The sequence below is a fragment of the Corylus avellana genome, chromosome 5 (assembly GCF_965113065.1).
Source record: "Corylus avellana chromosome 5, dhCorAvel1.hap1.2, whole genome shotgun sequence".
NCBI lineage: Eukaryota > Viridiplantae > Streptophyta > Magnoliopsida > Fagales > Betulaceae > Corylus > Corylus avellana.
The window spans coordinates 30245784-30259859 of NC_142494.1; the positions used below are offsets into that span (position 1 = coordinate 30245784).

A 14076-nucleotide genomic window follows, 5' to 3' on the forward strand; every position below is an offset into this window, starting at 1 on the left:
CCATCTATTTTCATCCAACAGTCAGTAACTCATTACATGTGTCATTTAATATAAAATAATAAAATAAAATAAATTATTAAAAAACATGAGATGGTTTGACTACCCCCATTTGGCCGCTTGACATGAGACATCAAAATTTTGGACCAAAGTTTGAAAGAAGTGCAGAACCCATATTGAATTATTGATATTGATATTGATATTGATATTAATCAATGATTATAAACCCTTGCGACACCAAACAATACAAAGCATCCATCCACTGCAAAAGCATGCTAAAACCCACACCCCAGACAACACCAACCTGATCATCGTCGTCAATCACCAATGGCGAAATCGCTCTCTCTAATCCGCTCCAGACTCATGGCCTCCTCCTTAACGCGAATACTCTCTCTGTCACTACCCAAACCTCGCAACAAACCCTTCTTTTCACTATCTCCCTCTTCGCTCTCTTTCTCCACCACATCCACCCCATACCCTCTTCAGTACGATATGATCGTCAACCGCCCAGCAACTCAGTCCCAACCTCGCCGCCGACCAGCCCGAGTCGGAAAATCTGACTCACCCAACTCGGACTCACCCGAAAAACCCGTTTCGGAATTGGGTTTTGAGGACTGGGTGGATAGAAAGCTGATATCAGAGAGTGAAACAAACCGACCCAGTTCGGATAACTTGGAAATGAACAAGTCTATGAGGAAGTATTACAATAAGAGGAGGAAGAGAATGTATGGGTCGGATTCGGATGAGGACGATAAGCGAAACGAGGAGGGCTTTGTGGAGCTGAAGCCTGAGGTGGTGGAGCTCAACACGTTGCACAAGAGAGAGGAGGAATTGTATTTCTACGATACGTTTGCCTACCCGTGGGAGAAGGAGAAGCATTACAAGATGGTGTACCAATTGGAGAAGAAGTACTTTCCTGAGCAGTGCCTTGACAAGGCATTTCTTGAACCCGGCGAAGAGAATGCGAGTAGTGTGAAGGGGAAGGTCAAGGTCAAGGTGAAGAAGAAAGATGGGGATTGCGATGAGGGAGCGGATGGTAAGAAGTTGGTGTTTTTTGAAGAGGGTAGAGAGGAATTGGCGAAGAAGGATGCGAGTAAGGATGTTACGGAGAAGAAGGTGGAGGAGTTCTTTAAGTGTTTGAAGAAAGTTCCCAATAAGGATGGTGAAGTTGGGAATGGGGAGCCGTACCTCGTGACAAGGAGTGCTGGGCTTCCGTCGGGATGGGATGGTCCGTGTGGGACGGTGGTGTTGGTGAACAAACCCAAAGGTGAGTCCATAGCTTTATTGTGGCATTGGAGATATGTATGGTCTTTAGGTATTGTTCGAGGAGTTTGAGATATGACTGTGATTGACAAAAATGTTGGAAGTAAAACTTTTGAACTCTAGTTTATTTCCAAGTTAAGGGTGGTAAGTTATTGGACACAAGAAATTATAGGAGCGATACTAATATAGTGGGGAGTGAGAATGATTATTGTTATTGAAGAAAAAATCTATAGGAAAACTCATTGGGAGTTACAACAATTGGCCTACAGCTACAAAAGTTGGAGATATATAAATCCAACTTATTATCAACAGTAAATGCTATTGGCTTCGGTTGAAGGTGCTGCGAGTGCAAGGAGAAGATGGAATGGGTTTTCGTTGGGATACTAGGAAATCTCATTTGCCTTTAAGTTATTAGAAACCAAGGCCTCCATAGAATACGGCATGGATTATGGTCCATCCCTCGTTTACCCAATTGAGGATTAACAGGATGATTTTTCTAATTTCTCAAATCTCTTAATGAACCTATTCTTGAAATTTTTCTTTGAAGTTACAAGTAAAATCTTGAATATTTAGGTACCGTTCTTTTATTAATCAGAATATAACAATATCATATTGCGAGACAGGATGGACTTCATTTACAGTTTGTGGAAAGCTGCGTCGCCTAGTCAAAGTGAAAAAGGTGCCTTTTTGCTAGCGCATTTGCATGTAGGTACGCCTTCTGTGAATGCTCCTTAACATTTTTTTTATTTTTTTTTTGAGTTGTAGGTAGGGCATGCTGGAACCCTTGATCCAATGGCAACTGGTTTGTTAATTGTATGTGTTGGTAAAGCCACTAAGTTGGTAGAAAGGTAAAGTTTTGAATCTTCCAATTTAGAACAATATATTGCTTGTTACTCCTGAAGGATTTGTTGGACAAGCTCCGTACTTCGGTGCTGAAACTGTTTTTTTTTTTTTTTTTTCCTCTTTTGAATTTAAATTCATTTCTCAGTAGGCTTTGAACGTTTGTACTGCAGATATCAAGGTATGTTTAAGGGTTATAGTGGAGTATTCCGCTTAGGGGAGGCCACTTCAACCTGGGATGCTGATTCACCGGTGTGTTTATCAAATTATCTCTTCTGGATAACTACTGTTCCTTATCTTCAACTTATATGCACGGTGCATTAATTTATAGAGGTTGCTTTTTTTGATCAACTGCCAACTGTGTCAGTAGCATAGAGTGAGTGTGAGGTATAACTGAGAAAACAGAGCAAATAAAATATAACTTTTTTTTAGCTTCCATAGTAACAGTATTTTCATGTAACTGAAGCACATGTACTCAGTGGCAAAGAAGCCTTACGGGTCTGATAGATGCTTCATAAGTATATAAGACCAACAAAATTAGAGATAGGAGCACAGGAAATGTAGAGATAAAAGATTTTGCACATACAAATGATTTGCAATAAGGACACTGTTGTGAGTTGTGAATTTCAATATAGGAAACAAAGTACATAAATGTATATTCACATCGAGAAATGAAAGTCATGGACAGACTATAATGCAATGATATCATCCAGCATGCAGAACCAATTTCCATTTTACCCATGTGCATAATTGCGTCTCAACTGTGGTTAGACTCTTGAGATGCTCTGGTCGGATGACCTTCTAGTGTTTCTATAGAACATTAGAACTGTTCTTGTTTATCACTTGATGAGATTTAATTCACACTTACATATGGTCCAAATTTTAACTCATTGATCATGCTCTTGTGTAGGTCATTCAGCGGGAACCTTGGGAGCACGTCAAAGATGAGGACATAAAAAAAACTGCTGCATCCTTTTGTGGAGAAATTTGGCAAGTTCCCCCAATGTTCTCTGCCATCAAAGTAAGTGTTTCTGCTAAAATCAATGATGAATCTATATGCTGACAGATCCTTGGTTTTCTCTTCTTATCTAGTCTTTGCTCAGAGGATATTGGATATATATGTATTTTACAAAACAGTTTGCCAGGAAGCTGAAACTTTAAAAGAATAATGCAATTATATATAGCACAGAAACGGGGCAGAATTTGGATAAGTATATGTGAGGCTGAACCATTGGCAGCATCCTCTTTGAGCATCCATTAAATAAACCTGTTACTCCATTTCATACCTGGTTCTCATGGAACTGGGAAATGTGCAGAACACGCTAAAGATTCTGAGGCCTCTTTGTTTTTTCTCCAGAGCTCTCAGCCCATGACTTTCAGTGGGTTTCAGATTTTCGGGGTAGGGCTGTCAATTGGTCAGAGTGAGCTGGCTCAGGCTTAGGCTCAGGCTCACCTGAAAACTCATAAGTCTCCTGGGCTCAGCCCATGACTGTGGAAGACTTATGGGCTGAGTTTAGGCCTGCACAAAATTGATGGTTTGTTAAGGAATATAAAGGTTTTTGAAACTACTGACAAAAAATGAGCTCACAGCTTTGATGTTTATAAGATCTACTTGACCACTAGACCAGCAGGTTTTCTTCAGGTACAAAATATATATAAATTATCTAAATATTATAGAAATGTCAAAGTTGTACAATAAAATGGGCTCAATTTAGTGCAACCAAGCTTCTCCCAACCAAACTGAAGTTCCAGCTTAAAGTGCTGATTAAACCCAGCCCAAAAAATTTCTTCAGGCTGAACAATCAGGCTCGGGGTCTAGCTCATCCTGGCTGACTGTCTTATTCAGGGGAGATCTGATATGAACAACTTAGATAGAAATTCCGTATAAATGCAAGAGGAAATTTGCTGAATAGTAGCATCATGCAGGCTCATTCTGGCTTAACCAGCTGGTCTACACTTGCAAACTTAATTTCATATTTCTCGCCTATTATGCAATAATTATCATAAGAATGTTAGTTCATGTCTATTATAAAAATTCTGTAACATTATGAAATTCTTTAATGTATTGGAGACTTTCATGTCAAATACATATTTTATGCAAATAACCTCTTAAGACTCATAGTACAATGCTTACAAGTTTCAATTTCTTTGATAGGTTGGGGGAGAAAGGATGTATGAAAAAGCGAGAAGAGGAGAAAGCATGGAGCTTTCACCTAGAAGGATTTCAATCTTCCAGTTTGATATTGAGCGCAGCTTAGATGACAGGTAACAATGGTTTTGTTTGGATGTAGACAAACGCTGTCCTATGTGGTCCATTATAGTTGACATTGTAAAAACATTTTTGTAATTTTATAATTCAAGGTATATAGTACACCTGGAATGTACTGCATTTTTATTTTCCGGTCTTGTTGATGTATATTTTGCTTCTGCATCCTAAGATGCTGAATCAAACACAATAAACAGCATGATAATCATGGCCCATGAATTACTCCAATATAAGCACCCTTTGAAAGCCTGAGTCAAATACATCCAGAAATTCATTTCTACTTTTACATTAAGAGCTTCCTGACATTTTTCTTTCATATATGTGGGATGAATAGATAAAATATGTTTTTGTTGATCATGGTTTAAGAAAATGTTGATGGTGGAAGAGCATCCGACGTAGATTTGAAGGATGTGTTTTCTAAATCATCCCAGAGAGATATGTAATTCATCTATTATTAATCATGAGTTAAGTCATATTTTCACATGGTTTAATTTTTGTGTTGGGTCTTTACAGACAAAATCTGATTTTCCGCGTGACATGCTCAAAAGGTACATACATACGCTCACTCTGTGCAGATTTTGGGAAGGCTCTTGGCAGGTAATCACCAGATTATTAAAATGCAAATTTGCACAGAGAGAGAGAGAGAGAGAGGGAGAGAGAGAGCTCTTAAAGAGTTTTGAGTAAAGAAATGCTAAAGTTGAAGGGAAATAGTGGGAACTTAAATCTCCTGAATGGAAGTTGATGTTGGTTTTGTAATCATTAATTTTGAGTTAGATGTTTCTCTAACATACTTCTACTCTTGCAGTTGTGCTCATTTAACTGCTCTTCGGAGGGATTCAATTGGTAAGTGCCCTCATCTTGACTTTAAACACTAATTAAAATCATGATGATCTGTTCAACATTTTTATATTGCGTTGAAGATTTCTATTAGTTCAATCTTTTATGTTGCATGATATTGAGCTTAATGCTACCCAAAACAAATATCTGGAACCAGTTGGTTCTTAATAACTTATATGTAGAATATTGGATTACTTCTCCTTCAAATTGTAAAGCTACGTATGATGCCATGTCAAAGGAAAAAAAAAAGAACTTAAAATTGCACAAGCGATTTCAAACTGCACCCATTGGATATCTAGTTTTCATCTCTATTTTTGCAATTTCTTAGCAATGAAATACATAGAGGGAATTTGAACATGAAACAGGAAGTCTATAGTACACAAAATTTGTTTCCTTAAAAGTTAGAAACAGATTACTAATTTCTAAGGGCATGTTTAATTGAGATTTTTTTTTAATGAGTAAATCAATTCATTAGAAAGTGCAAAGGGCGGGTGCAACCCAAGTACATAGAAAGTGAACAAGAGAAAACCCAATTAGGGAGAAAAATGAGAATACGAGTCCGGAAAATCAGAAAAACTAGAAAAGCTACTTGTTTAACTCAAAATTATCACAGTTTTGGTTGTGGCAACAACCATTGACAAATTGGTGACTCCTCTGCAGGGGAATATTCAGCAGATGATGCATGGGACTTCAAAGAGCTGGAAGAGGCAATTACGAAAAGTTATTTCTAATTGATTGCCAATCTAACCTGTTGCTCCCTCACAAGAAGTTTTGGAGCGACAATGGTGAACAGGTCACAGCATAGGATAGAACATTTTTTCGGCACATAAGAGATTTTCTTTGTTTTCTCATTTTGCTTCTTTGAAAATGTGATGCTAAGCGAAATCTGTTGCAACATTTACAAGATATTTATAATATTCATTGTTTGCCCAATTTATCGAGGTCTGCCCTTTGTTGCAAAAATAGCCCAATTTATAAATGTGTGATAATTCATGGGGACAAAAGGTAATTAACCCATATAATTGTGTAAGATCACTGGCTGTCCAAACTAGTTAACCAGCATATAACGAAGGAATCAGTTTAGAGGAAGTATCCAAAAAGATGAAAATATAATTGATAAAAAGTGCATGGAATGCAAGTAATTTCTTCATCTCTAGGTACAATGAATTGTTAGATTTACAAGCTACTATTGTCTCCACTAACGAGCTGTTGAATTAGGGGGATCAATTCCCATTGCCTCAAAATAGGCTTTTTCCGCTTTAACCAGTCGATCTTGGAACATTGCCCATTCTTTTCTACACCTCTCCCTCACCTGACACAAAGGAAATCAGACTTTTAATTCCCTTCCTGTGTTAAGAGAGCGAGAGTAAATAAATTATGGATAAAGAATTCATTAAATGTTACATACCCCCTGCCAAGGTGGCTTCCCAATCTCTGCCTGTCCCTGTGTTGAAAGAAGAAAGCGTTGATGACAATATCTTTCACAGAAGATGAATTGGTGACTAGCAGTTAAAAAGGCTTTGAATTTACCTGGTTCCCAAGTGAAGGAACACTTTGATGAACAATCCATTGAGCATCTACAACTCCTATTTTCTCATGAGCAGGCTGTTTCCAAGCAATGATACAAAAGTGACAAGAACCCAATTATATCATAAACAACAGCAAGGAAAATGCATGAGGCAGAAAAAGAGAAGATGCCACTGACCTCCACACATTTCCTAAGAGCAAAATCTAGACCCCATCCATGAACCAGATCATTCTGCAGCAGTGGGACACAAATTTTAAACTAGCTAGAGGGGGATTAAGTTAGAAGTGGCAACAGCTATAACAGATAATCCATACTTGAATCATATGCCAAACACAACGCCATGCATCTCGAGAAAATACAGGTGCCATGATCTCAACAAACCTGCACATTTAAGAATTCAAGTAAAACGTGCTAAGGGTTCCTGAAGGGGTGATGGAAGAGGTGAAACAAATCTTTTTAGTACTTGATCAGGGTCAGTTATATTTACATACGCTGCACATGGTGGCAAATGTGGATCACTACACCAACCAGGTTTCTCCTCTGTATCCCTGTAGGAGGGAAAAATAAAATAAAATACGGTCCAGCTAAAAGTGTTGGCGGAGTAAAGTCAAGCTGCAATTGACTAAATATATCTTTCATAAGCAGTCAACAAATCGGTATGAAAAAAGTTCTGCCGCTCTTACTTGTGAACTTCACTGTCACCTCTCCTCTTTGTCATTTGCCACGTTAATCCTTTATTTGGTTCTAAACCAGGCTGCGAAATCTCCAAACCATGCTTCCTCACCAGTTTTATATATCTGCAACAAAAGAAAATCTGAAATTTTAAGAATCCTAATCATCAGAACAGTTTTTTCTTTATCTAAATCAGGACGTGAAATTTCAACACTTACTCCTCTGCATCAAAATGCTCTACACCAAGATCCTCATCCCAAATAAAAATGTAGTCATAGGGAGCAACAATGTCAGGATGCAGAAAACGTTTGGCATACCACCTTGGACCAATTTTCAGGGATTTATGTGAAAACATGATCAAGTTGGCCTTAACAAAAATACATGCAAGTTATAGAATAACTTAAAATTGAAAAAGGAGCTAATTGCTAACCATTTAGTTTGCTTCTGAGCACTGACATGGATAGCTCGCCTTGACCATTCAAATTCATCCCATTCACTAGTCCGACCATCATAGTGAAACAACAGAATCGTGAAGTTCTCTGAGAACTGTAAATATAAATTCAGAGAGAGAGGGAGGGAGGGAGGACTGCAAAAATAAATTGAGAGAGTGCAAAATCAGACTGACCTTTTTAACTGCTGCATTAATGTTGTTTTTCTGATCATAACCAACAGTAAAGGTAACAAGGTACTTTGGCTTGATGGTTAAGTCCTGCGAGTGCCACCTCCATCAATTAAATATTCAGATTAGAGAAGGAAAAAGAACCCTCACAGAAATTAATCATTAAGGAACATAGAGAAATCTTCATCGTTGTTGGGGTGAAGGGCAAATATTCAGTAGTCCAATCTTTCTTTGTTCTGCTGAAACCTATTTCAAGTGCTTTGTAGCTTGGTCTTTGCTTCTGGTTTTTAAAGAAATTTTGGGTTATTCAATTCTTTTAATTCTAGATATGATATCCACATATTCTCTTTTTAGCAGCTCAGATTCCTAGCATAACTTCTCACAAATCAATTGTCAACCTAATCTAAGCCTAATAGTCTTCATTGATTTTTGCTTGTTTTATATATATAAAAAATAAAATAAAATAAAATAAAAAATAAAAAAAAGAAAGAAAAAAAAGAGCGTCTTCCTATTAATCACTAGTTGTCCCCAAGAGTTTATGATGATAAAAAATAATGAATCAATCATTTATTTAATATTCTAACACTCTCCTACATGTGAGTCCCAACTCCCTCTCAAGAAGTGTGACCTAACAAATAGAATGTTTAACTGAAATAAGATGGTGTGGAGTCAAGATTCACACTTACGGCCACTATTTTGATACCATGTAAATCACCAATTGTCCCAAAAACTAAAATAGTGTAAAATAATGAATTTTGTCATTTATTTAACATTCTAATACTCCCTGCCAAACTGCCCTTTAGTGTAATTTGCTACTTTCACATCATAACAGTATGACTGCACATGAATCAGAGTCACTGACTTTGTAAGAGGGAATTACAGGCCAAATGTGCCTTTTACATTGAAGTTATGGTAGAAGATGCACACCTCACTAGGCTGACCCCATAATCGGCGGAGAAAGAAATCTGACTCAGATTCAATGATACCAGGGGGTAGTCTTTCAGCCCCTCGAGGGTTTGTCGGAACCCAAATCTGCATTAGAAAAAAAGTTTAATAGCTGGTGCTAGAACATAACATCAGAAGGGGCACATGCTGGTGATGTTCCTGAAAAACTTATAACATTAGATACTAAGAATAGTAACTCTTACATCTAGCTTGCGTTGTGGTCCGAAACAGAAATTAATCAGATTGATACAATGCCCTAAATAATACAGATAACCATTAAATTTTTGTACCTAAAACTATGCACACCACCCCCTCTACCCATCCCCATTGCCACTAATTTGAAGGATGTTAAATCCCAGGGGGAGGAGCAAGGAGAAAATTAATTGTGACCATCAAAAACACATGATGACTTGACTAGTAGATGTAAGAGCATGACATTGCTTTTAGATTTATTAGGTAGTTGACCATAGAAAGTTGGGATAAAGCTTCTCTGAGTTGAATTTTGAAGTGCACTAAAGTCACAACAGCTTTGTTGAAGCCTGAATGTCCACAGCTATCATATGTCAAGGAAAGATGAGATTTGTGTGTGTGTGTGTGTGAGAGAGCGAGAGATGATGGAAAGAGTTCTATGACTTCGAGAAAATGGAATAAATCAAAACTGATGAAGATAGTCTTACAAACAGTTAAGGAAGTGGCATATCTACCGTTTGAAGAAATAAACTTCTATCTTTTTAGAGGATAGATTAAACTCATCACTTTTAGAATATAGAGAATAAATGAGTCCAACAACTAAAATGATCCAGGGTAAGCTTACTGGCTATTAGTTTAAGGTGAGACTGAGAAGACCATGACCCTAGAACTATGAAGAATTTATATTAGACTTTGTGAACTAAAATGATTATATTTTAGCAGAAAATAGACTTTGTTGATTTTTTTTAGAATACCAACAATTTTGTATAATATCAATAGTTCAAATTCAATTCATAACATTATATATAATTTTTTCAATAAGTAATTGGTCCCAAGGGGAGAAGGAATGAGAGATTTGAACTAGTAACTTTCTCTTCATGAGGTATGGTTCCCAGCTAAATGAGCTACAATTGGGGTTAAATTCATAACATAATATTTGCTTAACACTTAAAAAATGACAGTTTCTTAGTGCAAGTTGAAATGGATTGCTATCATTGTATTCTTTTTCCATGAGTTCTTCACTAAACAATCATTGGAATTAGGGATTACCTCGCACCTTACCCTATGCCTTTTCCTCTAATATTGGATTTGAATCCAAAAAAAAAGAGTCTTAATTCTATTCTTTAATAGGGAAGACACTTTCCACTCAATATTATCACAAGATGGACCCCTAGGAATGGTTATGGGCGGTTAACCCCAAATTGCATTTGAATAAATTATAGCACAATCTGACATTGAGATGAAACACTTGTAAAGCATCACAATTTCAGGAAAAAACAGCCTGGAAGCAAGCTAAAGCCCATATCATATGGCACAAGTAAAATCAAATAGAGATTGCCTACCTTTGTATCCTTATATTTGTGAAATGGAGTGGAGCTGACTCCATCACGCTTCCGAGAATACCAAGCATTCAGCAATGCTTGGGTTGAAAGGCCTGCGTACTTGTCCTCGATATATGTGAGATCAATGGAAGGAAAAAGGCTGGTCGGAAGATTCATCTAACAAATGTAAGCACAATCAAATAAGTTTCGGTACTCTTAGTTGACATCATTGGAACTGAATGTAGGAGAAACACAACCATCTAAATAAAGATTTTGCACCTTGGTTAATGACAGCGTTGGAAATGATACTCCCAAAAAGAATCCGAATACAACTCCAACAAAAGTTGTTACTACAAGCCTCATTGTCTCCTTTGGTTTTCTTATAATTCCACTGCAGCTAAAACGAGGTCCATGTTACACATATTGATGCCACTTTCTTTGTCACGTCACCAAAACATTACGAACTTACAAAGTATCCAATTAAGAGAGGCAGAATGAGAAAATAACACTTTTTCTCAATTAAAGTATTGATTAAGTGATTAAATTTACATTTTCCTATAAGTTTAAGCTTTTGGGACAAGTGGTGATTTAATATAGTATAAAAACTAAAGGTCCTAAACCTTATCTCAGTTATTCACCTCCCATTTCAATGACTAAATGATTAATTATTTAATCATTAAAGTATTTGATTAAATGACTAAATTTATCTCTTCATGTCAACTTAAGCTTTTAGTACAAGTAGTAATTTTTCTCTCTTGTATACTTCCTGTGTACTTGAGTTGCGCCCTTCTGCGCTCTTAATGCATTATTACTTATCAAAAAAAAAAAGCAATTTAACATTCTCAACAAAATAACTCTAGTTAGTGGTTCCATACCTGCGTATGGGAGGTCCCATGATAGTCAAAATCTTCCAGTTCTACAATGACAAAAGTACGAGCTGAAATCCAGCAAGCAATAGCTTCTCCAAGCACTCATCAAGTGACTGATTTTCAGAGCTTCAAAAGTAAAATGGACCCATCATGGCGAAACACCCAACCCTGACAGAATAAACAACTTAGCATAGAACAGCAGCATGAATCAAATTCCATGACATACCACAAGCATATAACACCAACACTAAACTCCACCAGTTTAATGCTGCAGAGGTAATTATACCACAACCTCATGTTCAAGCAATGTGTATAAACTCGAAAGCTCTAATGAAAAATTGAGCTAAACCCAAATGGTGGAGAATGGACACAAAGCACTAGGTGTGCACATTGCTACATAGGAACCAAAATGCAACTCAGACTGCCGAGGAATCCGACCGGCGACATCACCGGACCGCACCAACCGACCTCCATCGATATTCGATAGTCCCATGACATGGTTCGGTGCAAAGTGGGACCCACAAGGAATCGACCGTGGTTTTTGTAGTTGAAGAGGAGGATCGATCGGATAATCCAAATCATGAACGATGCAAAGCCAAAGCAGCCCAGCAATCTAACTGACCAACCAACCAATGTGGACTCTGCTGCTTACTAAATTATCCAAACAGATTTTCAGACCCCCAATTCAAATAACCCATTTAACAGAAGTAACCGTTTCCTTCTGGGAACAACCTCAACAGCTTAGACGTATTAAGAACGCGGCTGTTGGTTTTACTGTTAATTATCCCAAAAAGAAAATGAAAATTGATACAGTTTTATGAGACCTAATCTGAATCAGATAACCAGACAAGGAAATTAAAAAATACGTTAACAAGAAATCAACGTACATGGGACTAAACGTAGGACAATTCTTTGAATCTTTGAACGACAGCGATCACTTAGTCTTCGGATGTTTCAGCAGCCAAACGCGGTCTTCGATTGGTCCCCAGAGTTTTTAAAACAACCTCGTTGAAGTCAGAAATGAGATTCCAGAAAGAGCAAAGCCGGAAGATTTGAATGTCTAAAGAGCAAGCAAGCAAGTAATAAGGGCACGTTTGCTTCGACAATAATGAAATTCCATGCTCATTATTATTCAAACAATGCATAGTTGATAGTTATTTCTCTTTTTTTTCTTTTTTAAATAATAATAATAATAAATAAACACCTTCTTTTCCTTTCTTTCTTGTTGGGTAGTTCTTACGTGTATTGCTCAGACCTAGACTATTTGACTGAACGGTGTCGTATCCGGTGCTAATCTGACGTGGGACCCGTAAACAGCCGCTGATTCGTTGTTTGGCAATTTGGCACCCGCGTGTATGGGATGATGATGTACAAGGGAATGGATGGAGTATTTTTTCCTTTTGTTTGCCGTAAGGTCTTTTTCAAATCGATCATCTTGTGAGTTGTGAGTAACAATTTGGGTAGCTTTTGCAAATGGGCCGACTACTCGTTGGATTTTCCGTTTTTAGCGGTTTTGAAACATGCAATACGAAGAAATAATGATTTTAAAAAGGTTAAAAACATTATTTTTAAAATGTATTTAAATGGTTGCTAAAATGGTAATTTGACTTTAAAAACTATAAATTCAGCTTTTAAATTCACTATTATCATTTTTAAACTACTACCCAATTGACAATGTTCCCACAAACTTTTAATTGTGACAATGTCCTCCTCAAATTATTAAAACATTGTCAATATATCCCCTAAGAGCATTCTCAATGGATGAGCCATATTTTTATATAAAATGGCTTCTCAAAACTCACTTTTACCTAATTTAGCTAAGCCATTTTTAAATGTCTCTACATCCGATTAGCTATATTTCTATCTATTCTATTAAATTATTATTAAAAGCAATAAAAGTTTTGGGAAAAAAAGAACACGTGAGAGGAAAAATGAGAAAAGTTTTAAAAAAAATAGAACATGCAGAGAAAAAGTAGGAAAATATTTGGGAAAAAGAGAAAATAGATGAGAGAAACAATGAAAAATAAAATAGCTTCCTTGAAAAATGCTGCGACATTTAGCTTTTTTTTTAGCTCTCATAATCAAATATCTATTTTACATTTTCTTTTGGCTAATCCAATGTAGGGTTTTTTAAACATTTAAAAAGCTATTTTAGATAAAAGTAATATTTAGCTCTTCCATTGGGAATACTCTAAGGCGAGCAAAAAGATAAAAATGGTCATATGTATTTTTCAACAAAACAAAAATACCCCTATAAATTCAAAAAATAAATAATTTTTTTTTTTAAAAAAAAAGGAAAATTTTAATTTAAAAAGAACGATTTTTTTAAAATGAATTTTTTTTAGCGGAATTTTTTATTTAAAAGAAACATTTTTTTAAAAAAATTTGTTTTAGAAAACAAAAATTGTTAATTTTTTTAAAACATAAATTTTTATTTTAAAAAGTTATAAAACAAAAAAAAAAAAAAAAAACAAAAAAAACAAAACAAATTTTTCATTTTTTTATAACCAAAAAAAAAAACGAAATTTTTAAATTTTTTTCTAATTTTTTCTTATACAAAGGAATTTTTTTAAAAAAAATAAATAAATAAATTTGCCACCCTTTGGATTTTATTTTTATTTTTAGTTTTAGTTTTAGGTTTTTTCTAGAAATTTTAGTATTTTTTTAAAAAATTTATTAATGGTAATTTCGTCGTTGGGGGAACATTGACAATTTTTAGTAGTTTGGAG

General features: G+C 36.0%; 2 protein-coding genes across 5 annotated transcripts; one reads left to right on the forward strand and one right to left on the reverse strand.

The window, feature by feature from the left end:
* Positions 1-232: 232 nt before the first annotated feature.
* LOC132182858 (Pseudouridine synthase family protein) lies at positions 233-6144 on the forward strand. 3 transcript variants are annotated; one of them, XM_059596214.2, is made up of 9 exons: positions 233-1264; positions 1884-1939; positions 2026-2108; positions 2274-2352; positions 3011-3121; positions 4256-4365; positions 4880-4963; positions 5172-5209; positions 5864-6144. In XM_059596214.2, exons 1-9 carry the CDS (start codon positions 325-327, stop codon positions 5932-5934), a joined length of 1572 nt encoding a protein of 523 aa, XP_059452197.1. In that variant the 5' UTR covers positions 233-324; the 3' UTR covers positions 5935-6144. The 3 variants fall into 3 exon arrangements, with proteins under 3 accessions (XP_059452197.1, XP_059452199.1, XP_059452198.1); XM_059596216.2 differs by having other exon boundaries at positions 4880-4914; XM_059596215.2 differs by having other exon boundaries at positions 4915-4963.
* A 101-nt stretch (positions 6145-6245) lies between these two features.
* Positions 6246-12472, reverse strand: LOC132181023 (uncharacterized). Of its 2 annotated transcripts, none has more exons than XM_059594065.2 (15): positions 12235-12472; positions 11354-11515; positions 10758-10869; positions 10500-10655; positions 8950-9054; positions 8029-8112; positions 7834-7949; positions 7622-7723; positions 7415-7528; positions 7223-7279; positions 7046-7112; positions 6909-6962; positions 6734-6808; positions 6612-6647; positions 6246-6515 (listed from the first exon to the last, which is right to left on the reverse strand). In XM_059594065.2, exons 2-15 carry the CDS (start codon positions 11371-11373, stop codon positions 6402-6404), a joined length of 1212 nt encoding a protein of 403 aa, XP_059450048.2. In that variant the 5' UTR covers positions 11374-11515; positions 12235-12472; the 3' UTR covers positions 6246-6401. The 2 variants fall into 2 exon arrangements, with proteins under 2 accessions (XP_059450048.2, XP_059450047.2); XM_059594064.2 differs by having other exon boundaries at positions 10758-10875.
* Positions 12473-14076: the final 1604 nt, after the last annotated feature.

Coding starts and splice junctions, on each gene's coding strand:
- LOC132181023 (XM_059594064.2), bottom strand. CDS start 11,373: ATGGGACCTCCCATACGCAG. Junction 7,280..7,414: donor GGTGACAGTGAAGTTCACAA/GTAAGAGCGGCA, acceptor TCCCTCCTACAG/GGATACAGAGGAGAAACCTG. Junction 6,516..6,611: donor GGAAGCCACCTTGGCAGGGG/GTATGTAACATT, acceptor CCTTTGTGTCAG/GTGAGGGAGAGGTGTAGAAA.
- LOC132182858 (XM_059596214.2), top strand. CDS start 325: ATGGCGAAATCGCTCTCTCTAATCCGCTCCAGACTCATGGCCTCCTCC. Junction 2,109..2,273: donor GCCACTAAGTTGGTAGAAAG/GTAAAGTTTTGA, acceptor TTTGTACTGCAG/ATATCAAGGTATGTTTAAGG. Junction 4,964..5,171: donor TTTGGGAAGGCTCTTGGCAG/GTAATCACCAGA, acceptor CTACTCTTGCAG/TTGTGCTCATTTAACTGCTC.